At 31.3% G+C, this 26,717-nt stretch overlaps 3 protein-coding genes across 5 annotated transcripts; 2 read left to right on the top strand and 1 right to left on the bottom strand.

Annotated features, from left to right (window-relative positions):
- The first annotated feature begins 4,527 nt into the window (after nt 1–4,527).
- Nucleotides 4,528–12,542, top strand: LOC107951223 (respiratory burst oxidase homolog protein A). Its single transcript, XM_016886180.2, has 14 exons — nt 4,528–4,999; nt 5,301–5,460; nt 5,548–5,596; nt 5,708–5,821; nt 7,977–8,363; nt 8,436–8,822; nt 9,369–9,464; nt 9,585–9,700; nt 9,936–10,038; nt 10,429–10,611; nt 10,870–11,001; nt 11,446–11,574; nt 11,882–11,960; nt 12,166–12,542. The coding sequence occupies exons 1-14, from the start codon at nt 4,633–4,635 to the stop codon at nt 12,273–12,275; spliced, it is 2,412 nt and encodes an 803-aa protein (XP_016741669.2). The 5' UTR covers nt 4,528–4,632; the 3' UTR covers nt 12,276–12,542.
- Nucleotides 12,543–12,831: 289 nt separating this feature from the next.
- Nucleotides 12,832–18,494, bottom strand: LOC107951225 (ATP synthase subunit gamma, mitochondrial). The gene is made up of 9 exons (XM_016886181.2): nt 18,211–18,494; nt 17,587–17,630; nt 17,286–17,438; nt 15,542–15,655; nt 15,308–15,435; nt 14,176–14,298; nt 13,957–14,076; nt 13,316–13,437; nt 12,832–13,146 (listed from the first exon to the last, which is right to left on the bottom strand). Exons 1-9 carry the CDS (start codon nt 18,312–18,314, stop codon nt 13,077–13,079), a joined length of 978 nt encoding a protein of 325 aa, XP_016741670.1. The 5' UTR covers nt 18,315–18,494; the 3' UTR covers nt 12,832–13,076.
- Nucleotides 18,495–19,080: 586 nt separating this feature from the next.
- Nucleotides 19,081–23,270, top strand: LOC107951226 (mitochondrial substrate carrier family protein E). 3 transcript variants are annotated; one of them, XM_016886182.2, is made up of 10 exons: nt 19,081–19,344; nt 19,812–19,927; nt 20,094–20,154; nt 20,350–20,499; nt 20,824–21,034; nt 21,457–21,502; nt 21,997–22,111; nt 22,231–22,303; nt 22,566–22,791; nt 23,067–23,270. In XM_016886182.2, exons 1-10 carry the CDS (start codon nt 19,254–19,256, stop codon nt 23,085–23,087), a joined length of 1,110 nt encoding a protein of 369 aa, XP_016741671.1. In that variant the 5' UTR covers nt 19,081–19,253; the 3' UTR covers nt 23,088–23,270. The 3 variants fall into 3 exon arrangements, with proteins under 3 accessions (XP_016741671.1, XP_016741672.1, XP_040939171.1); XM_016886183.2 differs by having other exon boundaries at nt 20,097–20,154; nt 23,067–23,248; XM_041083237.1 differs by lacking the exon at nt 23,067–23,270 and having other exon boundaries at nt 22,566–22,966.
- Nucleotides 23,271–26,717: the final 3,447 nt, after the last annotated feature.

Genomic DNA, 26,717 nt, shown 5'->3' with positions numbered 1-26,717 from the left:
ATGAAATCGGGGCAATATTTTGGTTTAAATACAGAAAATATTTTTTAAAATTTTCTTATTTATTTTAAATTTATTGATTTGGCTTATTATGAGATGATTTTGTTATTAACAATATATGAAATAGCTCGTTGAGAATGACTCACATTTAAATCAAATTTAAGAGATAATCTCTTAGTTAAACTTTGTTTTAGTCTAGATTATTTTATTATTATTTGACCTACGAATTTAGTTTATAGATAGGCTTTTTTACAACATTAGAAAAAAACATCCATTAAAGATTAGAATCCATAACACTTTTGGAAAATTTTGTTTACGTTTTGAGGTTTTTTATTTTCGGAGTTTTGTTTTTATCTCAATCTTTTATATTATTTTTTCTTTTTCCATTATAGTAAAATTATATTTACTTGTAGTTTTTTATCCTCTTTGAAGGGGTTTTTCCACATTAAATTTGTGTGTTCAATTTCTCAATTTCTTTCACTATATTTATTTATTCGTTACTTAATCGAGTTGATCCTTAACAAGTGATATTAGAGCTAGTTTAGTTTTTGTAGATTAGTCCGTTTAGAGATGACAACAACAAGGTTTGACTTTGAGAAGTTCGATGTTTTCTCAAATTTCAATATGTGGCAAGTTCAGATGATAATAATTCTAGTTCAAATCGGCTTAAAAAAGATCTTACAGTTGTGCCTGAGAATCTAGATCATACAAAATGGGAAGAGCTTGATGAAAAGGCCATGTCCGCAATCCAGTTGTGCCTCACGAATAGGGTAGCAGGAGGTATTGATGGAGAAAATCTCATCTGCCTTGTAGAAAAGGTTAGAAACACTTTATTCTACTAAGTCTTTGGCTAATCGTTTAGTGTTGAAACAACGTCTATTTTCGTTTCACATGAACGAAGGTGAGCTTCTTAGAGATCACATTAGTCAATTTATTACTCTTTTGAATGATTTAAAGAATGTTAAGGTTAAAATTAACGATGAAAATCAGGTTATGCTATCATTGTGCTTTTACCGTCTTCATACAAGTCTTTCAGGGAGACCCTGATATATGACAATGACAAACTCTTGTTTGAGGATGTGAATGGTCATTTGTTGAGTAAAGACAAACTCGACAATGATTTTGGTTTGAATAGCAAGGCTTATAGGCAAGTTTCCGTTTTGGTAGCATCAAAGAAATCAGACAAAAAGTGTCGTTATTGTAAGAAGTTAGGTCATGTCAAAGCAAATTGTTATAAACTATGAAATAAAAGCGTTGCTGAGAGTAACAAGAAAAATGTAGCTGATGCTAATTTGGCCGACGAAAGCGGTGATAATTTCTTGTTAGTGTCAACGAGTGATAGCTCTGAGCTTACATCCGAGTGGATCCTAGATTCGAGATGTTCTTTCCATATATGTCCCGATAGAGAATGGCTCTCCACATACAATTCGATTGAAGGTGGAGTTGTGCGCATGGAAAACAATTCATCCAGTAAGGTAATTGATATCAGTACTGTTAAAATTAGGATGCACGATGGGACGACTAGTACACTATCAGATGTTAAGTATGTACCTGATTTACAAAAGAATCTCATCTCCTTGAGTATTTTATACTCGAAAGGTTGTAGAATCAACATCGAGTCGAGCGACATTAAGGTGTATCGTGGGGCTTTCATTTTGTTAAAAGGTAAAAAGACTGACAATCTTTATATTCTAGAAGGTTCTACAGTGACCAGTGAAATCGGACGTCCCTCGTCCGTTATAGAGTCTAAGTCAACTCGTTTTGAGCGGAGGCAACTAGGTCATAGAAGGGAAAAATGTATGATCATTTCGTTGAAGAGATATTCTCTTTTGGGTGCAAGTTTTGAAAAGTTAGGGCATTGTGTTCGTGAAAATCAAACCCGAGTTAGTTTTGATTTGGTAGTGCACAAGTTAAAGGCTAGAAGTCTTCCCGCTTCTAAGTACAAATTCAACTTAGTTAATTCCTTGCATAGTTTAAGATAGGCTCATGGTGGGCTTTGACAAGGATGGCGTTGTGGAAATACGAGTCAAAGTGAAGATTTGTTGAGTATGACTCATATTTTAGTTAAATTTGAGAGATAATCTCTTAGTTAAACTATGTTTATTTGTTTCAGTCGAACTCTGATTAGTTTAGATTATTTTATTATTTAACCTACGAATTTAGCCTATAAATAGGCTCTTTTACAATCTTAGAAAAACACACATTAAAGATTAGAACCCATTACACTTTTGGAGAATTTTGTGTTTATGTTTTGAGGGTTCTTTGTTTTCGAGTTTCGGGGATTAGTTTTTATCTCCATCTTTTGTACTCTTCGTTCTTTTGTTATTATAGTAAAATTATTTTTGCTTGTGGTTTTTTATCCTTTTGGTGGGTTTCTCCACATTAAATTTGTGTGTACAATTTCTCAATTTCTTTCGCTATTTTTAATTGTTTGTTACTTAATCAGGTAGATCCCCAATATAGCTTCTTCTTTTCTGTTTATTTTGAATTCATTTAGAGTTTAAGATTTTAGACAAAGAATTCTACTTGTACCTTCTAGACAACGGAAAATTGAGTTTCGGTCAAAAAAATCGACTAAATCACATTAATGTACATTTTCCTAAGAAATAAAAACATATAAATTACTACGTAACAGTTAGTCCAACACAATACAATACAACACAAATTCTATAGACAATTATGTTTTGTTAATGGGTAAAATTAGAGTGAAGAATTTACTTCGGTTTAGTATTTTGATTTCATTTTAGTAATTGGGTTTAATTTTTTGATAATATATACATTATTAATTTAATTTAATTTTTGGATTTTAAGGATAAGTTATAATTGGGTCAAAGTTTGGATATGAAATGAATTTCAATTTATATATTTTTAAAAAATAAAAATAAAATATATTTAAAGTTAATTAATTTGATTTTGATTTTCCAAAATCAAAATCAATTTGATTTATCGTTTTACCTGGCTTTTCAAACCAACTTACAACTGAATCAACCCAAAAAAAAAATGAAATCAATTAAAACATAGATTAGTTGGTTTGGCCTGACTTTTACTTACTTCTACACTCTCTACATGCGTAGCATAACTCTCTAATATACACATATCAAAACGAAAAACCCCTAACTGTAAGTATCATACGTTTAAAAATTTGATAACAATGAGAGGTATATGGTATGAAATAGGTTATCAAACTTTTTGACATCAACACACCTCTGACCAAGTGAAGAATCTATGCTCTAGCATTACAATCAATATCATCAAGTGTTGGATTCTTTGGGAGATGCTTGAAACAAGTCTTTAACCATTCCATTTTAATTTGGTGCCTTTGGAAATCAAACTTATGGTTGGTACTGATTTTGGACACTCGATAAAGAACCTCACCTAGATTGTGGTTAGAACTTCTTATTATAAGATGCGCTGCTAACAACACTACATCTTCCATGGCTATTATTGCGTCGCTACATGAGAGATGAAACATATTGATCTCGAGTCTCCATCATTCAATTAGAACAAATATGAGTGACAACACAAAAGTAAGTTTTCCAATTCAACTAGCGTGATAAAAATCAACATTAGTTAACTAAGTAACGATTCTATCGTCAAGCAAATCTAAACACATATTACTGTGAGCTCAAGCTACAAGAGAATACTCTAATATTGTTGCATTCTGGGCAACATGTCATAGGATTTCAATAAGTGAACAACCATTACGGTATGATTGGAAATTAGAATTCGGATATACAAAAGTATATGTAGGCTACAATAGAATGTAGAAGAGGATACTAACAAGTTTGGTTGTCTATTTATATAGGCTTTAAAATTAGAGTTCTTATACGATAGAATGTAGAATAGGACTAAGTTTGGTTGTGTATTTATAAGTTTTAAAATTAGGATTCTGCTAGGATTTTTAAATTAAACTCGACACCCACAAGTGTCAGAGGTCTATTTAAATTTTTGTTAAATTATTTTTATATTGCATTATATTTATTCTTTAAAGTATTATTCAAAATTCAATATGGTGAATGTCGAATTTAGAATTAAATTTTATTGTTACATTTAAAAATTAAATTATATTGCTATCGTTTAAATTTTAAATATTTCACAAGAAACTCGACATTTATATGTGTTTGAAGTACTATAATCATTTTATAATAATTACTTTGATCTCAACAGAATATAGGTGTTAATATCTTCACTCAACTCAAATCGAGATATCCTAAAAATAAACATATTCTTAAGAAATATTTATTTGAATAAATGATATTAAAAAAGCGAGAAAACTAGTAAGTAGTATGTATAATGTTAATCGTCTACTCAAACTTAATTGCTAGATAATTCTCCACACTCAACCATATATATGAGAAAATGCAGATCCCAACTCCAATAAAACCAAAACACTTTCCACAAATAATACAAATTCTTAGACCAACTCCAATTGGTTCTTAATTTAACAACCATATTTGATTCCCATTTCTTCCCACTTACCTCCTCAATTCCACTCCAACTTCACCTCCCATTTTCTGAAAATTACTTCTCTTCTCTTTCCATCACTCTAATTCATTTTCGTTTCCTTCAAGGAACCATGGAAATTTAACACCATTTCAAACCTCTCAGCTCAAGAAACCAAACCCATTGCTATCAATGGAGATTGATGATGAAGCTCCTCTCTCTGACTCAGTCACCATTGCCATCTCTCTCTCACCTTCTTCTTCTTCTTCCTATTCCTCTTCCTCTTCTTCTTGTAGTGCTAGCGTTGTCCCTCATCCCTTCTCTCCGCTTCAACAAACCGCCGAATCACCGCCGTTCCGCCCCCTCCGTATGTCGGAGAGTGGAGGGATGTTATCGTTAGGCGGCTGGTCTCACGACGGCGAACGGCTGAGGTTCGTCGACGCAGAAGGGAACGAGTGGGGGAACGTAGTCAACCGATTCAACCAGCTGGCCACCGTTAAAGGCGGCCGAAATGGGCATCAAGAGGTTGTGAAATGGTCGGATTTTGGTTCTTGCATAGGTGAGGAAAAAAAAACATGAAAAGGTTGACGCTCAGAGCTACTTGCTAGCTCTCATAGCGACACGTAAAAAAAGTGCATGTGAAAGGCCGGCGGCAAATAAGCATGCTTTGGCCTTTTTCTTATATTCTTTTTTGTTTTTATGCATTTCACCGAATTTTAAGACTACACATTTTCATCTTATAATTTAAAAAGGAAAAATGAAATTGATTTGGCCGTAGTATATTCAGTTTAATTTAAAAAGGGTTTTAATTAAAGAATAATTTCAGTGCACATTAAGTATGGGTTGAAAATGTGATGCAGGAATGAGGGAAACGGCGGAATTTGGAGAAGAGGTGTTAAGAGCAATGAGAGGAGGAAGAAGAGATTGGAAAAGGGATATCACCAAAAGTGAACTTCACAGTTATTGGTGTCGCATGACCGATCCTTGGTTGGATTCTAGGATTCTTTTATTCTTTGACCTGTAATTACCCCCTCCTTTATCATTATATATTTAAATTATTCCTTCTGAATAACAGTGATATAATTGGTTTTTGGTAATTTTCCTCAGCTGTGATAGAAATATGGATGGAAGAATTGATGAGAGGGAGATGAAGCAGGTGAATGTACTAATTTTTTTCTTTATTTCTTTTCTTGTATTTTCATAAATTTACAGCGATTTATTTAACAAAAAGAAAAAAGAGTAAAATCTTCTAACACAAATTGTATAGGTTATCTCGTTAATTTCACCTATAAATAAATTGGCAATAAAAAAGAAGGAAGCCGAAGAATACGCTGCTTTAATCATGGAAGCCCTTGACCTTCAACATCGAGGCTATATCCAGGTATTTCATTTTCATCTCAGATTATTAATAATAAAATATGCAAATATATGTAAACCATGTTTAATAACTCATAATATGGAAATATAAGTAACACAATGTGATAGCCCCATAATTTTAAATTGTATTGTAATTTTGATTTAATTTATATTATCTTTTGTTAAATTTTATCATCCCCGTCCATAACTGTTCCATTAGCTATTATTAATTAGTACTTCAAGCTTTATTTTATAACTACTCCTATGGCTTTAACCTTTTTATATTAGGGTTTAAATTTTTTTTTAAGTCTTGAATTTGTCAATTGTTCACATATTGAAGTCCGGACTTTAGGCAATTATTACCACATTAGGACTTGAACTTAACAATTATTCTCACATTGAACTTAAATTTTCAAATTTAGGACCTAGTTTGAATAAATAAAAGTTCATACCCTAATGTAAAAATTAATTACAATTACAAAGCACGACTTGAACCAAAAAAATAATTAAATCTTAAAGTGAGATAAATTATCAAATTAATACCCTAAAAGTGATTTAACTTAATGATTTTTTAGAAAAGTAGTTTAACGTTTAAAGTTTGATTAGTAATTAAATAGTAATTTAAATTTTATTTCTTATTTGCAAAATTCTAAGTTACCTGTATTTATATACTATTAATCTCCAATATATAATATACATATTTTGGTTAGTTCTTAAATTAATTGGATTTTTGTACTAAAATATTGGTAAATTCATAAATTATTTAAAATTTCTAAACATTGGATGCGAAATGACTTTATTAGAAACTAAATAGAAATTATATGAGCTTTATTTTATCAAAATTAATTAGTAACAATTAAATTTTATTTATTAATATAGATTCTAAAGTTTTAATTTACCCTATTTATTCTAATACGTAACACTTGAAGTTAAAAAATATATAGTAGATATTTGAGATTATTATATTTTTGTACTAAAATTTTGGTTATTTCTTAAATTATTTAAAAATAATATTATATATTAATTTAATTATGAATATTTAATTTACTCGAAATGACTTTATTAGTAACTAAATAGTAATAATTTAATATTTTATTAAAAATTAGTTAGTAATAATTATGTAAAATGCAATCCTTATATATGCTTTTTAAGTTATTATATATGGTAAAATGCAAATTTATGTTATTTATTGAGGAGTAGAAATGTTTGAGACAGGTCGAATTGAGTTTGTCTGTAATGTTAATATTTTTATATTTGTCCTAGTTTTTGTTCGGCCTGAAATATGAATTATAAAATTTATCAATGTTCACTTATATTTGTAAACGGTAAACTCAAGTCTGTTTTAAGTTATTTATATTGTTTTTTAATTTAACATACATATATATATAAACTACTTTTTAGTTAGATATTTAATAATTTTAGTTTTTCATTTATTAAAAGTTTAATTATAGACAACTTAACATATTTTTTAATGTTTACATTATAATATTACGTATTACTATAACTTTAATTTTTATGTATTATAAATTATATAATATATTACAAATTTAAAAAATGAGTCAAGTCAAGTTAGACTAAAGCCTTGATATTTAAGCCTAAATTGGCCCATTTTTTAATAGTTTAATTTTTCATCCAAGCCTAATTTTAAGTTATTTAAATTCTCTCAAATTTCAAATGAAACTTCAGATTTCAATGGGTAATTCGATTAGGTCAACTTGAGTGAAACTTGTGTACTATATTATTTGGAATATAGTTGCAAATATTTGATTCATTATTGCATATTAAGGTACTATGAGTAATACTGAAGTGTGAATATTATAATTAATCTCTACAATAAATTTAGAGTAGATGTATATATTAAATGTCATATATCTATTACTCGATTTCATTTTAAATGAATATGGATATATAAATTTGAATTCAAATTCATTATTTATTATACTTTTTAATATTTTTTTAAAAATAATTATTATTTATATTTAATTTTAATTTAAATAATAATACTTAAATTTAATACAAATAATAAATAAAGTGAAATTTAAATAAATTATACAAATTTGAATTTAGATATTATAAGAAAATACAGATATCATACAAAAAATTCACAATATCAACTTTAGGCATTACAAAGTTAACCATATCACACAAGAACATTATGATTTAAGTATTGATTTTTGCAGGCATCGGAATTTGAAGCACTTTGCAAAGCAATCTTACCAAAAGGCTCATCAACGATTTCATATAAAAAGAATCATGGTCAACAGCAAGAGCCAATATCAAAGGCGGAGATATTGTTTCGTTCATATTGGAGACGAGCATGGATTATTGGGTTGTGGTTGATGATTTGCTTTGCTCTTTTCACGTGGAAATTCATCCAATACAGTCATCGAGCAGCCTTTCAAGTGATGGGTTATTGTTTATCCACTGCAAAGGGAGCTGCTGAGACCTTGAAATTCAACATGGCTTTGATCCTTCTACCTGTTTGTCGAAATACAATAACATGGCTGCGGAACAACCCTGGCCTTAACTCCGTTATTCCATTTAATGACAACATTAACTTTCATAAAGTAAGTCATTGTTTCTGCCTATTCAAAGCTTTTTAGATTTTGCAAAAGTTGATGTTAACAATTATTTTGCAGGTAATTGCAGGAGGGATAGTGATTGGTGTTATCCTCCATGGAGGCACACATCTGGCCTGTGATTTCCCAAGAATTAGTGGATCAGATCGGTCTGTTTTTCGACAAACTATTGCAGCTAACTTTGGGTATCAGCAACCATCATATTTCCAGATATTGTCCACAACTGAGGTTGCATCAGGGATTGCTATGGTGGTGTTAATGATGATAGCATTTCCATTAGCCACCAAGTGGCCTCGTCGCCAGTCTCCGTCCCTTCCGAGATCCGTCAGAAAGGTCACCGGATACAATACGTTTTGGTACTCCCACCATCTGTTTGTTCCGGTTTATGCTTTGCTCATTGTTCACTCAATGTTCCTCTTCCTCACAGATAATTTAGTTGAAAAAACGGTAAGCAATAGAATGTCCTGATTTTATAACATTATTATAATATATAGCAAATGTTATGCTCACCCTAAATCATTGCTGTCCTAAATATAGCAACTTCTTGTCAACTTTGAAGCATCCATGTCCCATATCTATATCCGATATATATGATCTTGACATGGGTATGCAGACATAATCCTCCAAAGATTCTAAAAGTACATGAAAACCTTGAAAAAATTATTAAATATACTGTGCCAAGCATATAATCATCATATCACTGGCATCCGTGTTCGAGTAATACAGTTAGAAGCCTAGGAAAATTGATTGCAAGAGAGAGGGTAGCTAAGCAGTCAGTTAGTGAAGTATGCTATCTTGTTTCGACTCTTCATTATTCTTAGAGTACTTGTGTTTGACACCTATGACATGTATGATCTTCCAAAGACCTCCAAATATACACCCGAGTTTGAGTACATAGGAAGTATAATCTCATAGCATTGAATCCCTGTAATTCCGAAATTGTATTTGATTAACTATGACATGAGTTGTGATGCTAAGAACGTTGTTTTGTAGACATGGATGTACATCGCCATACCGGTTTTATTATATGCTGGAGAGAGGATAATTCGAGCTATAAGATCAGGGTTTTCTGAAGTGGAAATCTTGAAGGTATATAGTTTCTATAGAACTTTTTTTTTTGCTCAATTTTCTTTAACAATTATTAGATGCAAAGAGAAGAATTATTACTTTCATAAAATCCATTTTGGTGTTTCTGAATTGCAATGGCAGGTAAGCTTATATCCAGGAAAGGTGTTGTCTCTCAAACTGCAAAAACCAAAAGGTTTTAGGCACAAAAGTGGCATGTATATTTTCATCCAATGTCCTCAAATTTCACCCTTTGAATGGTAAAGTACTTGATGATGCATGCTGTAATAATATTTTACAACCTAAGCTAGATGTTTCAAATGTAGAGATTAATATTCGGTTGGTTCAGTTTCAATTTTAAAAATTTGAAAACTAAGTAAACCGAATTTAATTGCTTCAATCAATTGGCAATGGCTAACTTGTTGAATAACATTTCAATTTTTTTTTATTGTTTACCCCTCTCAATGATATTATACTACTACTTTTGGTCCTCAGGCATCCATTCTCCCTAACTTGTGGACCAGAAGATGATTACTTGAGTGTGCATATCAAAACTCTTGGGGACTGGAGCTGTCAGCTATACAGTCTCTTCGAGGAGGTAAATGTGTATATATATTCAGATTTGGGTATAAATGTCAAATATAATTATATGTCTGGTTTAGGTATATTCAATCCCTTCTAGGTTTTTCTTCTCGTATATTTGATGAGTCCCTTGAAAAATTTATCTTCTACCATTATTTAGTTAATTATTTTAAGAAAAATGAAGAGCCGAATCTGAACCAATCTATTATTTGGACTCAAGAGCAAACATCGAATACAGATGTATGTTCAATATGGATATATCTAATTTTTTTCATGTATTTGAAGAACTTTTGAAGGAATACATCTTTAAATCATATCCAAATATGTGTCAAATAAATATTCAAACATAAATACTTCGGACAAAATGAAGAGCAATAATGAAATGAACTTCACTTTTTTTTTTCAGGCAATACTAACAGGACTAAAGCAGTATCCAAAAATATATATCGATGGACCTTATGGTGCTTCTTCTCAAGACCACATCAAGTATGATATTGTGGTAATGGTTGGTCTTGGCATAGGAATCACTCCTTTCATTAGCATCCTCAAAGATATTGCTACCCGCCTCAAAAAGTCCTCCAGTAATCATGTAATAACTTCATCTTCCTGTGTTCTTCAATAAGTTCTTATGAAATTTAATTCAAGTGGACTATGTTATTCAGACTTGAATTGAGTGTTGAATACTGATATGTGTTTGACACTGATCTAAACTTTTTCATACATTTCCGAACATGACTAAAAGTGTCAAACACACAGTTTTGAAAATACAAAGGGTCTAACTTCTAAGCAACATAGCAAATAAATTCTCATTCTTAGATTGACTGCAAGTGTTTTGAACATAATGTAGGCAGCTTGTGGAGAAGGCAGCCTTGAGAAAATTCCATTAAAAGCTTATCTTTATTGGGTTACAAGAGAACAAAGCTCTTTTAATTGGTTCACGGATGTCATGAAGGAAATAGCAGACACAAACCAAAAGCAGGTTAATCTCTAGTCTCAATAGTATCCTTGTTACTTCTTTATATATCATTGAAAAAACCAGATTGAACCGGTCAATTGAACTTATTCAGTAGATGACCAGTGGTCTATACGATCTCATACATCTTTAAAAAGGAGAAATCCGATAAAATAGTAGAAAACTGATTCAATCTGTAAAAATTTTAACCTTTAATCCCTGGGTCAGCTATTAAAGATCATATCATTAATCCAAATACATATTGTTAATTAGATAATTCGTTAGACTGATTGAACTGATGATTCAGAAGTCATTCCAGTTTAACTTCCGATCCAATTTTCTTATTTATTGTCTTTACCCTGTCCCAAATGTTAATGATAACAAATTCAGAAACAAAAGGAAATATTTTACTTAGAAGCAATCCTAGTTATTATGCTTAAACTGCGTTTGATAGAAAATCTATTTATTTAGGCTGTTGTAGAGGTATTCAATTTCCTAACCAGTGTATATCAAGAGGGTGATGCTCGGTCGGCTTTAATCACCATTATTCAATCTCTGTATCAAGCCAAGTATGGAATTGACATTGTCTCTCGAACCCCGGTGAGTATGAACTCAATTAAACTAGGTTCATATCGTGTTTCTATGCGATAGTTATGTAGATTTTGACATGTTTATAATTTATGTTATATAGATTTTGACATGTTCATGCATTAGTTACTTTTTATTGTATTCATATTGTGTAATTGTGTCATGTTAGTCAATTAATATTGTGTTATTTATAATAAAAATCTTGAATTATTATATGATAAGTAAATTTATTAGGTTGATGTAATCAAAAACATGAAATATTTTTTGATGCGAATATGGAAATAAAATTTTGTAATTTAAAAGTGATGAGATATTGCAGGTACGCACACAATTTGGACGACCAAATTGGTTCAACATCTTCTCAAAATTAGCTAGAAGACACAGAGGGGCAAGGATTGGTAAGAAAACCTCAACTTTCACTATCTTAGGTTTGAATACAAGCTATGTAACCATCTATGCTACCTGTAAATTTTTATGTGAGTATCGAATATTTGTACATTTCCGAGACATCTTTAGTGTATGTGTAGGTAACAACGTGGATTACTGTTTTATATATATATCAATCAACTGCTGAGAAAGTTGGGGTGTTTGGTGTTTGGACAGGGGTTTTCTACTGTGGACCAATGACGTTGGCCAGAGAGTTGGAGAAGTTGTGCACCAAATTCTCCACCAAAACCAACACAATATTTGTGTTTCACAAGGAGAATTATTAGCTGATTTCCATCTTTATGGGGTTTGTTTTCTTGGCTTTTTATTTCTACCCTCAATATGAATATATTCTTTTTGCAACATAACCTAGAAAATTATTACGTTAAGGAAAAGGAATGAAAATGAAAATTTTCAAATATGCAAAATAGTTTACATTTTTATATACCCAATAGTCTTATTAATTTATAATACACATCAACCTGAATATCTATATCGTAGAATTGACAATTCATGTATTTATATATTTTTTATTTATCATAATAATATTTTCAAGACATTTATTTATATAAATTTAAACACAAACAAATCATACACTCTTATTGCATTCATATTATTTTTCATGTAATTCAGTTATTGTACATATTTGTATTATATATTTTTTCCTGTTCGATGATTAAATAAGTACCGGATATATGTGTTTAATTTTTTCAATTTTTTTTGAGTCACATGCTATTTTCATAGGTACTAGAAAAAATGAGGAGTATTGTCATTTACAATTGAGTTTGGAAAAATACCAAAATAAAACAAGAGAAAGCTAAGTGAATATTTTATAGAGGGGGAAAAAAAAAGCAGAATATATCCTTCCAATATCATTGAATTTTCAGTGTTGCATGAACCAAAAGGCTAGTTGAAACCATCGAAAAAAGTAATTTTAATTCCCAGAAATGAAGATTTAATACTGGGGGAGATTATTGAAGAGCCTCAGCAAAACACTCAAAAATTAAGTATAGAGAAAAAAAAAACAGTGCACTGACATTTTATTTCATTACTGTCTGGAAAAATCTAGCAGTGAAAAATATTTGAAATTAACCTTCCAGTGCCGATGCTCCAGATATAATCTCAATCAACTCCGTGGTGATTGAAGCTTGACGGGTTCTGAAACACAAATATGACCAAAAAAACAATCTACTTCAGCTATGAAAAAGGAATAAAAGGTAAAACAAATGTGGTTCCATGCAACATAAGTGACAACAGAATACTAATGAAGTGTATAAATCAATTCATATGAAAGTTAATGTATATGAAAACGAGGGAGGCATGAGACCTGTTATATGTAAGAGTCAGGCGATCAAGCATGTCGCCGGCGTTTCTGCTTGAGCTATCCATAGCAGACATCCTTGCTCCTTGCTCACTACAAGCATTCTCCAAAACCGCATTGAACATGACCTGGGGGAAATACAAGAATGCTTAGATGGCAAATTACAGAGACTATAGCACATTCCAGTAGATATGGAAAATGACAAAAATAAAGACAACATTAATTGTACTTTTCTTTTGACAGATTTTTCAAGTATAAAGATAAGTTGGTTTATGCATACTCAAGATGACGGATTAAATTGCAACTGTTAGTACTTGTTCATCCAGATTCCTTAGACAAAGAGATGGTAAAGGTTTTGCCACGGCAACACTGGCCAGAAGAATTAGCAACAAGGAAACATAGAGCTCTATAAAAACCATAGGAACATAACCAATTATGCTTTTATTTTTATCTCTGAAATAATAGGAATCATTTGTATTGATCTTGTCACCAAAAAACAACTCTCGATGACCTAGGGTATCAATTAAATTCAAAATTTTGAAACATAGGGTTCATTTATTTAGTCCTGTAGTTCATGCCTTCATGGTATGACTTTCATGCAGAATAACAAGAAATAAGGACATTTCTTTCAAACAGCAGGGACTTACACAAGAGAACTGGAACTCAGCCAGATTTTGAAGTATTTCACCCTTTGTCTCACCACCCTCAACTTCATAGGAGTCTAGTTCACCAAGCTTTCCCCCAGATTCAGATTCCCTTTCAACAATCTATACAAATAAACACCAAATTAAAAAGAAAAACAGAGAATAACCAGAGCAGCAACTAACCAGGGTTAAAATAACTATCAATCTGAAAGATTTACTCACTTCAGGTGATAATACAGTTGAGACTGTCGGCACAAATGAGACTACTGAGTGAAACTTGTTGAAGACAATCCTCAACGCATCATACTCCACATTCTTTAAGATCTCATCAGCAAGAACAGAGACCTGAATGTGCAAATATTTGTAAGTATGGTGAAAAGAAATAGAAAAGGTCCATAAAATGGAAATTCATCTCCATCAGAAAATTCCAGTCCATCCAAGAGATGTTAAGATAATCAATTGAAATCTACAGTACTGAAAAGAAGACCGATATTTATCAAAGACAAGGTGATTCCACAAAAGTAGATTGAAGAAAGTCAAGATTAAACCTCAAGAAAATTTGGAATTGCCGTCTTTATTATGTTAGATGATTGGAGTACTATTTAAGCTAGAACTGATATCAGTTTGTGTTAATGTTATGTTTCCCTTGGTCTAGAATTTGATACAAAAGGTCTATTTAAGGTTTCCTTCCATTATTATGTTTTCCTTTAATTTACAACTCCAGTCAATCAATTTTAATAGCTCCTACTTCAGAGATCAACTCAGAGTGAGAGGACAATAGTTGAAAAGCTAACGTAAACATTAGCTCATTTAACTGATAAAGAACAATTATATAAGAATTTGCTTTGGCTTGGGTGAAGAAATTGCTAACCCTATATGAGAGGCTATTAAGGCGTTCATTGTGAAAAATGAGATCTAGGATCAGCATCTGTCCTCCAAACTTCAAAGCTACCTTATATTACTGTAGTGTATATTATTCGCATCCCAGGCCAGCAGGTAGATTGAACCTTTATTTGTATTTTTTCCATAAAAAAGAAGCCTTGTTTTTTTATACCAACAAACCTTAATTATCTTCAATTATCACACTAAACTCTATAATTACAGGTTCTTGCCAATCATATGACCAGATTATCTCAATTTGGCACCTTCTGGACTAAATCACAAGGAAACAGTCAACAACTAGTGCATTTACTGAAACATAAGATATTAGGTCTAAATATCCTGTTCCTGCATGACCAACAGAAGGCCTTAATGAATGAATCGAGCATTCATTACAGCAATCAAATTTTCAACTTGTACTAAAGGTTCTTCCATTTGGGAACTGCCGAATGCAAATGAAAGCACAGAAACAGACCTGAGTGTAGCTCAAAGGATTCTTCTGCAGCTCAGTTATGATCAACTCAATGTCCTTCTTTGAGTCACGAATCAATTGAGCCTTTGCCTTCTCTCCCAGAATTACATATTTTGTTTCTTTTTCAGGGCCTACAGAAATAAAGATATTTAACTCATAAGAAGAACCCAAAATGCACCAAATAAGGGGGGAAATAGATAAAAAAAAAAGAAATTACGAGTTCCTTTGGAGATATACCAGAGTTCAACTTATAGATCCCTTTGCTTATCTTGACTGATGTAGAGTTAATTCCACCACAGAGACCTTTGTCAGAAGAGATGGTTACAACAACGTTCTTCTTGACATCAACACCTAACAATGTCACAAGATATATTAATAAAATGAGGCTGACAAGAAAAAAAGAAGAAGATACATTTGATATAAGTAAAACTGTAAAATATCATTAAACAATATAGCAGAACTGCATAAGGATAAAACAATATAGTAGACAGGCAAAGACCCTATAACCTTATGCAATCTCTTAATCTGTTACAGCCAGGACATCTCATGGAGTATAAGTGCCTTTTACCAGTGAGTAATTTAATTTGGCTAGGCTCAGTCCTCTTATGAGCAGTCCCCTTATGCTTTTCTTAAAAAGGAAAAAGCTCAACTTTGGAAGAGGGAGTGTGTTTCCTGCCTGCCTAGGTCTGAGTATCTGGTCCCCAAGGGGGTCACGCAAGGGATGAGATAACTCGATCTGTTGGGGGAGGAGTTTACTTTTTATTAGGATAGGACGATTTTTATCCCCCTTCTACGTATACATAAATGTTTACATTACAGCCGCCGAGTGCTTCCTGGTGTGAAGTCCCGTGGGTGGTCCCGCTTTGAGGTAGTCTGGGATTTTATTTCTCCATTTTCTCAAGCCAGCTAGATCAAAGATGGCTAGGGCAGGCACAGGTTAATAGCTAGGTCTAGGTTGTTAAAGGGTTAGGTCAAGGTCAAAAGCTGGGGCAGTGGAAGTTTTCCTTTCTGGGAGTTCTGTTCCATTCCTACCAGTAATCTATAGGTATTTCTCTGAAAGAGCTAATGATAATAGATAGATTTATCTTAAGATTCTAGAGAATAAATAGCTTTGTTCCCCTTCGCCTATCTAATCTTCTTTCTCTACAGGAGACTACTCTACTAGTATACTTATTAAGCTGGGGCGGTATCTTTCAAAAGCATGTTATTAATGGTTAATTAACAGGTTAAAACTAAAACACTTCCCCATTCTATGTTGCTCTGACTTTTCATTTTTCTTGAGGAAACCATGTCTGAAACCTATGTCCAACACATTTTCAGACATGGGTATAGAGGGATATGACCCTCCAAGAACACTACATATACATGGAAAATCTTTTTAACAAATTGAATATACCCATATTGAACACCCATATCGGAAACTCACTCAAATCCAACTAACGTAGCACCTTTTAGATGGGGAGTATATATTTAGCATCCAGTTTTCTAAAACTTCAGTTATACTCACTACTATGCATAGGTATCATTGATCGAGATAATAATAGTCATTAACTGATCAAGCTAGAAATTATTGATAGGGAATCAATGTCATAACTAATCAGAGCCTCTTTAAACAAACAAGTGCATACAAACATATTCATGATTTTATGAGAATATATTCACCTAATTTTCAAAACTACACTACGAACTAGGGAGGAATTTTTAAAAGGCAGCTAGTCTGCCAAAATTGTTCAGTCATCAATCAAATATAAAAGTTACATTTGTGTAAACCTTCTAGATAGAGAAGGTAGAATGAAAAACTAAGCCACTGCCCCATACAATTCAGAACATGAGCACCAGCTCAACATAAATGGAGCAGAGAACAAACTAGCAGTAAACAACTTGATAAAAAACATTAGGCAAAATGCAATGAGAACACAACCAACTTTAATCGAGTTTGTTCAGCAAAGGGTACATATCAGAGGCTTGTTAGTGGACATACTGGGAAGATCACCAAGAAGTGCAGTAAATGGCTGCCAGAGGCCTCGGGAATTCTCAGCTTTAGTTTGAACTGCTCTCAACTTTGAGGCAGCAACCATCTTCATAGCCTTTGTAATTTTCTGAATATTCTTAACACTCTTCATCCGGTTTCTAACTGCATAAATAATTTATCAAAATAATAGATCACCACTCAAGTTACAAGTACAACCTTCAAAAAGAACCCGGACTGTAAAAGAAAAGGCAACAAGCAAGTATGTATAACATCATATAAAAAAACAAAGAGAAAATAAAACATATCTTACCGACTTGAGTTGAAATATAACGAACACCAATCGGACCCTCATATCTGTCATCCAAATTAATTTATTTAGTACTTCACATCACATAAAAAACCCGAACATATGAATTTCATTATTAATCTTACAAGGTTCAATCAAAATTTTGATATTTTCATCTTTGTCCATTCTTCAGGGAAATCGAATAATTGAAAACGCCACTACCAACTGTTTAAGCTTTATTTCAGATACGTATTTCATCGCAAAAAAAAAAAAAGAAACCATCTCCAGAAAACGTAAACCATTAATTTAATTACAGATAAATGAAACCATACTTACTTTAAAAAAAGTTCATTTTTTAAGCAAATGGGGGAAAATATACACAAAATTAGAAGGGCAAAAAACTCAAAAAGTACATTATGCAAAATTTTATTCGCTCGGAACAGTGAAAACTGAATCACTCCCAGACGCGAAATAGAATATCTTCCATTTGGTTATCAGGAAAGAAATTAGGGAAACAGGGAAAAAATCAAAGCAGTTTGTTTTTGCCTGATTTTCTAATCATAGAACCAGAAATCAAGATAAAGGATAAATGCGATGAAAATGTATGAGAGATGATGTGGTGAGAGATCGAGAAAATGAGATCGGTACTCGTGAGTGGGAACGATAGGAGAGGATCGGACAGCAGAAATTGGACGGGGAGAGATCAGAGGGGCGAAACGCCTCCCTTCGCGTCTGAGAGCAGCCATTGCCATCGCTTACTGATACGGAAAAAAAAAACCCTAGAAATCCTTCCTTAATCAGCGTTTTTCTTTTGGGTACTCTTTCTGAGGTCAGTGTGTTTTACTGTTATCGTAAAAATGAAAATGAAAAAAACAGAATAATGAAATGCGAAGGATTCAAGCAAACCCTCATACGACATCGTTTTCTCAATTAAAGTTGTCCGATCAAACTGGGGAAAGAAAAGCTAAATAAACAATTGGGTAAACTACACTCAAGGTCACTAAACTATTAATAATTTTATATTTTAGTCACTCAACTTCAAAAAGTTATAAAATAGTCACTAAATTATTTGAAAGTTTTTAACTAAGTCACTAGAATGTTAAGTTTTTATTTAAAAGAAATTCTTTTAATGAGCTCCAAATGAGAATTCAACAATTAGTATGGTGGATCAATACTCATCAACAAGTAGAATAACATTCCTTAAATTCAAGCCCATTTGACAATCAATGTTGGAGATTAGAGAAGAAAGCTATTTAATTTTAGTTCATAGATTCATAACATTCAAAATTATTTCATTAAAAAATTTGAAATGTAAAATAGAAAGTTTCAAATAATGTAATGACCATTTTGTAACTTTTTGAAGCTGAATGACCTATATGTAAACTTACTGTTAGTTTAGTAACCTTGGTTGTAGTTTACCCACAAATATTCAAATCCTAACCCGACTCATGATCCGACTCGAATACACCGGACCGTGCGGTGCAATAGAAAAGGGCCCTAAACCCAACTGAACGAAGTGAGAATTTTTTATTACAGCAAACCGGGTTGTCCTAAAAAAATTCTTCTTTAATTGAATTTTTTCTTTTGAAGTTTAAACCCTAAACCCTACTGAAAAAAAAGTGAAAGTTTGTTTGTAATAGATTCAAAGAGCAAAGAGGAAGAAAATAGAACTCTGAAACTTCGATCTTCAAATGGCGAATAAAAGCTCAACTTCAACCAAATTTGATGCCCCATTGTCTCATACAACCAACAAAGCCACTCACAATCGATATCAGTTCTTTGGTAATTAGCTGCTTTCTCCTTCCTTTTACTGCTGCTTTGCTCTGTTTGGGAAATAGAAGAAAAAGAAAGGAGTTCTACTCGTTTTACCTCAGTGCAATGCTCTGTTCAAACAGAACAAATACATGCAATTGGCCCAATTAAGTTGTTTGTGATTCATTTGATGTCGTCATAGAAAATAGAAATATAGCATTGGTTTTATAACTTGAAACAGAACATTTGTTCTCCCCCCTTCCTTGGTTTTCCTTGTTGAAGAAATGGGATTGAAGTTTTGTTTCCAATTAGTATTTTTGCAACAAGTTCTTATCTGGTCTTAAGAATGAAATGAAATACCCTTTTTTATATTTAGTTTTTCCTGACTTAGTTTAATTGATGTCTTATAATGGGCTTAAAAAAAGGAAATGCTTAAATAATCTGTGGTCTTTGGATTTCCTTTTTTTTTTAAATTCACTTTTATGATTTTGATATAGTATGGAGAGAGTTTGTATGGGGAGCCATTGCGGGAGCCTTTGGAGAGGGGATGATGCATCCCATTGATACCATAAAGACAAGAATTCAAAGTCAAGCTCTTCTTAGTGGAAGTCAGGTATGATGACATTCAATAATGGAACAGGGATTTACAGTTTTGGAGGGAATATCTTATATTCAATCTTTGTGTGAGGTCGTGGTAGGGGATGAAAATAGAATTTTCTGCCAGATTTCTGTTTGTCTCGAGTGCTTGTTTGTTGATATATTTTTGTTTCTATTGCTAGCAGAGTCAAAAGAGCATAGTGCAGATGGTTCGAACTGTCTGGGTTGCAGATGGCTTAAGAGGTATATTCAATCACTTAGCTTATTTTGTCTGTGGTCATCCGGTTACATTTTGCAATGATTCTAACATTTCCAATTAACTTATGCACTCCATGTAGCATATTTGAATTGGATTTTGTGTATTGGTTCCCTTCTTTAATCATGTACTATATACATCTACCATGTTACCCAGTTTGTCTGGACTGATCATATTTGTAGGCTTCTATAGGGGTATAGCTCCTGGAATTACTGGATCTCTAGCTACTGGAGCAACATACTTTGGGTTCATAGAGTCCACTAAAAAATGGATTGAAGAGTCACATCCTAACCTTGGGGGCCACTGGGCACATTTCATTGCTGGAGCTGTTGGTAAGCTATTCCGGAACGTTATTTTCATTTAGTAATATTCTTCCACCCAATTTTGTTGCATAATAGTTATAACTATGGTATGATTAACATTCTAGTCATTGCTCACTTTTGGATCGCCCTTCTTGTTTCTTGTTTCTTTTGCTCCAACTTCGACAATGGAGTGCACTTTCTGATACTAGCTGTTTCAGTTTTAGTTGCTTTTGATTTGAACGAATAAAGCTTTGGAGGGCAGAACACTTTCATGTTTTATGATTTCAACTAATCAGCAATTGAAATGCATGAGTGAGCTCTGATTTCTATCTTGTAATTCTCCTTGATTTTCAGGTGATACACTTGGTTCTTTTGTATATGTTCCATGTGAAGTGATGAAGCAACGCATGCAGGTTCAAGGCTCGAGCAACTCTTGGAATTCTGCTATTATGAAAGACAAAATGCAAATGAAATCCGGTGCAGAAATGTATGGCTATTACACAGGAATGTTCCAAGCTGGCCATTCAATATGGAAAGAGCAAGGACTTAAGGGATTATATGCTGGGTATTTATTTCTTCCCTTTTATATTATATTTACTGTTAGATAAATACTTGGATTTCCACATGCAAACAAGTATGCCGTCCAACTCCAACAAAAAATGCTTATAGATGCTTAATATCATATGTTAATCATTTCTGATTTGAACGTTCCTATCCTTTTGAGGATTTTATACGACCTTACATTTTAGATGGCCTGAGTTCGCTCTAGTTATATCTCCCCTCTCTTCCCTATTCCTTTTCATCTTGTGTTGTTTGGCATGTAGGGGCATATAACAGTATGTCTCCTTAAATGCTATAGTTCCCCTGGATTGGATCCGTGCAGAACTTGATTTTAACCTTACTGTCAAAGATAGTTTTCCGAAATTGGGAGTATTCTAAATTTTGGGACTATTGATGAAATTCATTCTTCTTATTGTTCCTTTTCAGGTACTGGTCCACACTTGCAAGGGATGTGCCATTCGCTGGTCTTATGGTACGTAAAGTTATTTCAGATTTAGCTGCAGACAGTATGTATTTATTGTAAGTTTGCAGTTTTTGTTCTTATCTTTCAATGTTTGATAATATCACAAAGTTCTAATCGATAGGTGACTAAAGTGATTATCAAGGTGTTGCCTATACAACATACCTAAAATTGCTTCTGCAATTTTCTCTATCCAACCCCTTCCCCCCCCCACCCCCCCACACATTCTTTCTCCATGAATGGATAATGAGCTCATCATTAATATTGCTTTAAGTTTTGTCAGCATTTATAAGTATGATTTTCTAAATGCATAAACTAAATCACCGGGTTGATTTCTTCTGTGTCTCAATTGAGGGATAACTGACTATTGATATCATTTTCTCTTTTTCATGTCCCTTACTGTAATCATTTTAGTAACAGAATTCCTACGAAAGTGTCCAGCTTATGTTCTCACTATCTGCATCTTTTAATTCAATATTAAACAGAATAAATGACCCACCATGCAGGTTATGTTTTACGAAGCCCTGAAAGATTTGACCGAGAAAGGGAGACAAAAATGGGCTCCTGATTTCCATGTTGATGGTTCTATGGAGGGACTCATACTAGGAGGATTGGCTGGTGGTATTTGTCTTGCTTTTGCTTCACCTTCTACCATGCAGTTTCCATTTCGTCCTTTTTAATGATAAAACACACAATTTATCGTGCCTTCAATACTGTGAATACTCTTATATTATCTGCAGGGTTTAGTGCATACCTTACCACTCCCTTGGATGTGATAAAAACAAGATTGCAAGTACAGGGATCATCCACAAGGTATCAAAATTGTCACATTTTTATTAATGATCTGTAGTTACAGACTTATAATTGTCTCAAACATCCGAAATTTTGTTGGGATTCATAGATTTCTAACAAGGGCAAATCTTTAGCCATCGATAACCAAAATTACCACATGTATAAAGATGTTTACCATTTGTTCGGCATCTCAGTCCCTTACTCTTTCCAAGTCTCCTCATGCTTTTTTTGGGGGGTTATGTTTAACACGCCCACTATGGTGCTATATTTGGATGTTTAACAGCTATAATGGCTGGCTGGATGCGATGAATAAAATCTGGAAAACTGAAGGCGCAAAGGGAATGTTCCGAGGAAGCATCCCCCGGATCACATGGTATATTCCAGCCTCGGCTCTTACCTTCATGGCTGTCGAATTCCTAAGAGAACAATTTAACAAGAAACTGGACGAGGACAACATGCAAGAAGTCACGAGCTTGTCAATCGAGAAACCGAAATCTTCTTTTAAAGAGGTAGCTTGAATTTTCATTCAACAGTTTTTGACATACAAAGAAAATCAAGGTTTTTGACTTTGCTTTGTTTAATGGTAATATTTTTGACGCCATTACAGATAACACTAGAATTGTATACGGATCGGGCCAACCCGAATTATAATTAAATAACAAAATATTTAAATATTTTGAGATAGTAATTGGTCAGGGTTTAGCCTGCTCGTGGAATTCATGAACAAAGTCTACTCAACACAATCTTTAAACAGAAAATTGAGAAAAGGATCTTTGGTTTGCAGGTAACGAAATTAGAGCAATGACAATTTCGAGATGCAATGTTTTGCAGACATTAACTAATTAGCCCCATTGCTTTGCCATTTAAATATAGTCTTATTGTAGTTTTCAGCTACTTATTTCTTAATTTTATTTAAGGAAAATTAATTTATTTCTTATACTTAATTTTAAATTTGAATTTTTTCTAGTAAATTTAGTTAATGTTTTTCTGGTGCTGATGGTATGGATCGAAATTTCCATTGGAATAGAACTTAGAATTTATTATTTCGGTTTACTACCGGAATGGAGCGTTCTGGTTGGTACGGGTGATATTGGAATGGAACTGGCTACCTTGGTCTTTAGTACTTGTATCTAATTCCATTCTCTCAACAAATATCGAACCTCACAATATGGTGCTGACAGATTTTTTTATATTTGCATAATCAACTATATGTATTATCATATGTAAATTTTAACCTATTTTGAGATCTCTCCAAACAACATTCTTAGCACTCTAGATTCTGTGGTGCAAACTTGGATCACAATAGCTTTTATAAATCTAATTTGCAACCAATTCGGGGTGCCAAATAGCAAATCAACTTTATAACTTTTTTTCAATATACATTAATTATTATTTTACACAATTTAAGTATATATAAAATTTAAAATATTTATAAAAAATTAATAAAGTGTTGAGTAGATTATATAACACTTAAAAAGATTATATAAATTTATATAGCATTCTAAATAAATAAATAAAACTCAAAAATTGCGTCAAATGGACTTATGTGTTCGATAGCAAATATTTTTTATCCAATAATAAATATATAATTATATTTTAAAAATAAAATATATATTAAAATTAAAATATTATTTTATTTTAGAAATTTAAATAAAAATATTTTTAAATTTTTTTAACAAAATAAATTTTAAATTTAAATGATGTATATGTGGTTCCAAAGTCATAGGGAAATCGATAAATGTTTGTAATTTTCTGTTTATTTATTTTAAGGCTTTATTCTTAATTTAGATTTTAAACTTTGAATTATAATTATTTTCTCATTTTGGTACCTAAATATTTTTTGTTTCATTTTGATATTTGAATTTTGCCGTGTTATTTGTTTTGGTATATAAAACTTAACATTGTAAAAAAAAAATAATCGATCAAAATGTGCCACATCATTAATGACATTGCAGTTAATTGGGCCTTTTTTATTAAAATAACCCATAAATTTTTAAAAAATTTCAAAATGACTCACCTTTTTAATAAAACACCAAAATGAACTGAAATCTACAGTAAAAGTTGGTGGAGCCAAATTAAATGGCGCCACCAACTTGCCACGTCAGCAGGCACCATAAAAAATAATTTTTTTATGGAGCCATGTAGAATGACGCCACTTGTATAAGTACTAGAGAAATACTGAAAATTTTTAAAACATAGGAAGACTTAAAAAAAATTACCCATTTTTCTGGTGGAGCCAAAGTAAATGGCGCCACCAGTCTGCCCATATGTCAGTACCTTTTTTTTTTACGTTTTAACTCTTTGACTTTTTTTTTTGTCTTTTTGTCTCATTTATTTTTTTTTATTAAAATTTTTGAAATATATATTTAAAACATTTTATTAATATATATTTTTAAAATTTTAAAATATATATTTTGAAATTACTTTTTTTAAATTTTAAATATTATTTTTTAAATATTTAAATATTTTAAACTTTTAAATTTGTTATTAGTTTTATAATAATTTAAATATTGTTTAATTTGTTTTATAATATTTTAAATTATGATTTTTAAATTATTTTTAAAGATATTCAGATTTTTAATAAAAATAACTCAAAAAATTTAATTAATTATCAAAATGATCCATTTTTTTAATTTGGTTCCACCAACTTTTACGTTAGATTTCAGGTCACTTTCGTGTTTAATTAAAAAATCAATTATTTTGATAATGAATTAAATTTTTTGTGTTATTTTTATAAAAAAAGCCAAGATATTCAAACCATTATAAATTCTATTTATAATGGCTATTTTACCAAACTGACCTAAAAAAATTGATATTTACAAAAATAACTCAAGTTCAAAAACAATCACCAAAATGACATGAAATGAACAGTAGATTGGTGTTTTGGCCTGTCAATGGCTGGCACCAACTCGTATTTTGTATACATGATTTCCTGATGATTGTGTCAGGCTTTAAAAAATTAATTTTTTTGGTTTTGGCCTGTTAATGGCCTGCACCAGGGTTTTTTTTTCAAACTGTATCATACTGGTATACAAAAATACGAGTTTTTAAAAAATATTTTAATTTAATTTTAATAATGCATACTTTATCTGGATGAAGTATGTATTAGCAGATTCAGTAATATGATTATATATATTTACGCATGTATCACATTACAAAAATAAAATTTTAAATACTTATACCTAATAAAACATGTATCTCATTATAATAATTGTTATTTTCCAAATAACATATTATTTTATAATTTTATTTCTTATTTAATATTTTAATTTAATTTTAATAATGCATACTTTATCCGGATGAAGTATGTATTAGCAGATTCAGTAATATGATTATATATATATTTACGCATGTATCACATTACAAAAATAAAATTTTAAATACTTATACCTAATAAGACATGTATCTCATTACAATAATAATTATTTTCCAAATAACATATTGTTTTATAATTTTATTTCTTATTTAATATTTTAATTTAATTTTATTAATGCATACTTTATCCGGATGAAGTATGCATTATTAAAATTAAATTAAAATATTTTTTTAAAAACTCGTATTTTTGTATACCAGTATGATACGGTTTGAAAAAAAATAGCTTGGTGCCAGCCATTGACAGGCCAAAACCAAAAAAATTAATTTTTTTAAAGCCTGACACAATCATCAGGCAATCATGTGTGCAAAATACGAGTTGGTGCCGGCCATTGACAGGCCAAAACCCCAATTTACTGTTCATTTCAGGTCATTTTGGTGATTATTTTTTAACTTGGATTATTTTTATAAATATCAAATTTTTTTAGGTCAGTTTGGTAAAATAGCCATTATAAATAGAATTTATAATGGTTTGAATATCTTGGCTTTTTTTATAAAAATAACACAAAAAATTTAATTCATTATCAAAATAATTGATTTTTTAATTAAACGCGAAAGTGACCTGAAATCTACAGTAAAAGTTGGTGGAGCCAAATTAAAAAAATGGGTCATTTTGATAATTAATTAAATTTTTTGAGTTATTTTTATTAAAAATTCGAATATCTTTAAAAATAATTTAAAAATTATAATTTAAAATATTATAAAACAAATTAAATAATATTTAAATTATTATAAAACTAATAACAAATTTAAAAGTTTAAAATATTTAAATATTAAAAAAATAATATTTAAAATTTAAAAAAAGTAATTTTAAAATATATATTTTAAAATTTTAAAATATATATTAATAAAATATTTTAAATATATATTTCAAAAATATTAAAATTAATAATAATAAAATAAATAAATAAATGAGACAAAAAGACAAAAAAAAATCAAAGAGTTAAAAAGTAAAAAAAAAGGTAATCACGTATGGGCAGACTGGTGGCCCCGTTTACTATGGCTCTACCGAAAAAATGGATAATTTGTTTTAAGTCCTTCTATGTTTTTAAAAATTTTAGTA

The sequence above is a fragment of the Gossypium hirsutum genome, chromosome A12 (assembly GCF_007990345.1).
Source record: "Gossypium hirsutum isolate 1008001.06 chromosome A12, Gossypium_hirsutum_v2.1, whole genome shotgun sequence".
NCBI classification, from domain to species: Eukaryota; Viridiplantae; Streptophyta; class Magnoliopsida; order Malvales; family Malvaceae; genus Gossypium; species Gossypium hirsutum.
This window is presented reverse-complemented; position numbering and strand designations above follow the sequence as displayed.

Coding starts and splice junctions, on each gene's coding strand:
- LOC107951223 (XM_016886180.2), top strand. CDS start 4,633: ATGGAGATTGATGATGAAGCTCCTCTCTCTGACTCAGTCACCATTGCC. Junction 8,823..9,368: donor ATAATTTAGTTGAAAAAACG/GTAAGCAATAGA, acceptor GTTGTTTTGTAG/ACATGGATGTACATCGCCAT. Junction 11,002..11,445: donor CAGACACAAACCAAAAGCAG/GTTAATCTCTAG, acceptor CTATTTATTTAG/GCTGTTGTAGAGGTATTCAA.
- LOC107951225 (XM_016886181.2), bottom strand. CDS start 18,314: ATGGCAATGGCTGCTCTCAGACGCGAAGGGAGGCGTTTCGCCCCTCTG. Junction 13,438..13,956: donor CTGAGTTCCAGTTCTCTTGT/GTAAGTCCCTGC, acceptor TATTTCCCCCAG/GTCATGTTCAATGCGGTTTT. Junction 13,147..13,315: donor CTGACTCTTACATATAACAG/GTCTCATGCCTC, acceptor TTTGTGTTTCAG/AACCCGTCAAGCTTCAATCA.
- LOC107951226 (XM_016886182.2), top strand. CDS start 19,254: ATGGCGAATAAAAGCTCAACTTCAACCAAATTTGATGCCCCATTGTCT. Junction 20,155..20,349: donor GGTTGCAGATGGCTTAAGAG/GTATATTCAATC, acceptor TCATATTTGTAG/GCTTCTATAGGGGTATAGCT. Junction 21,035..21,456: donor CTTAAGGGATTATATGCTGG/GTATTTATTTCT, acceptor GTTCCTTTTCAG/GTACTGGTCCACACTTGCAA.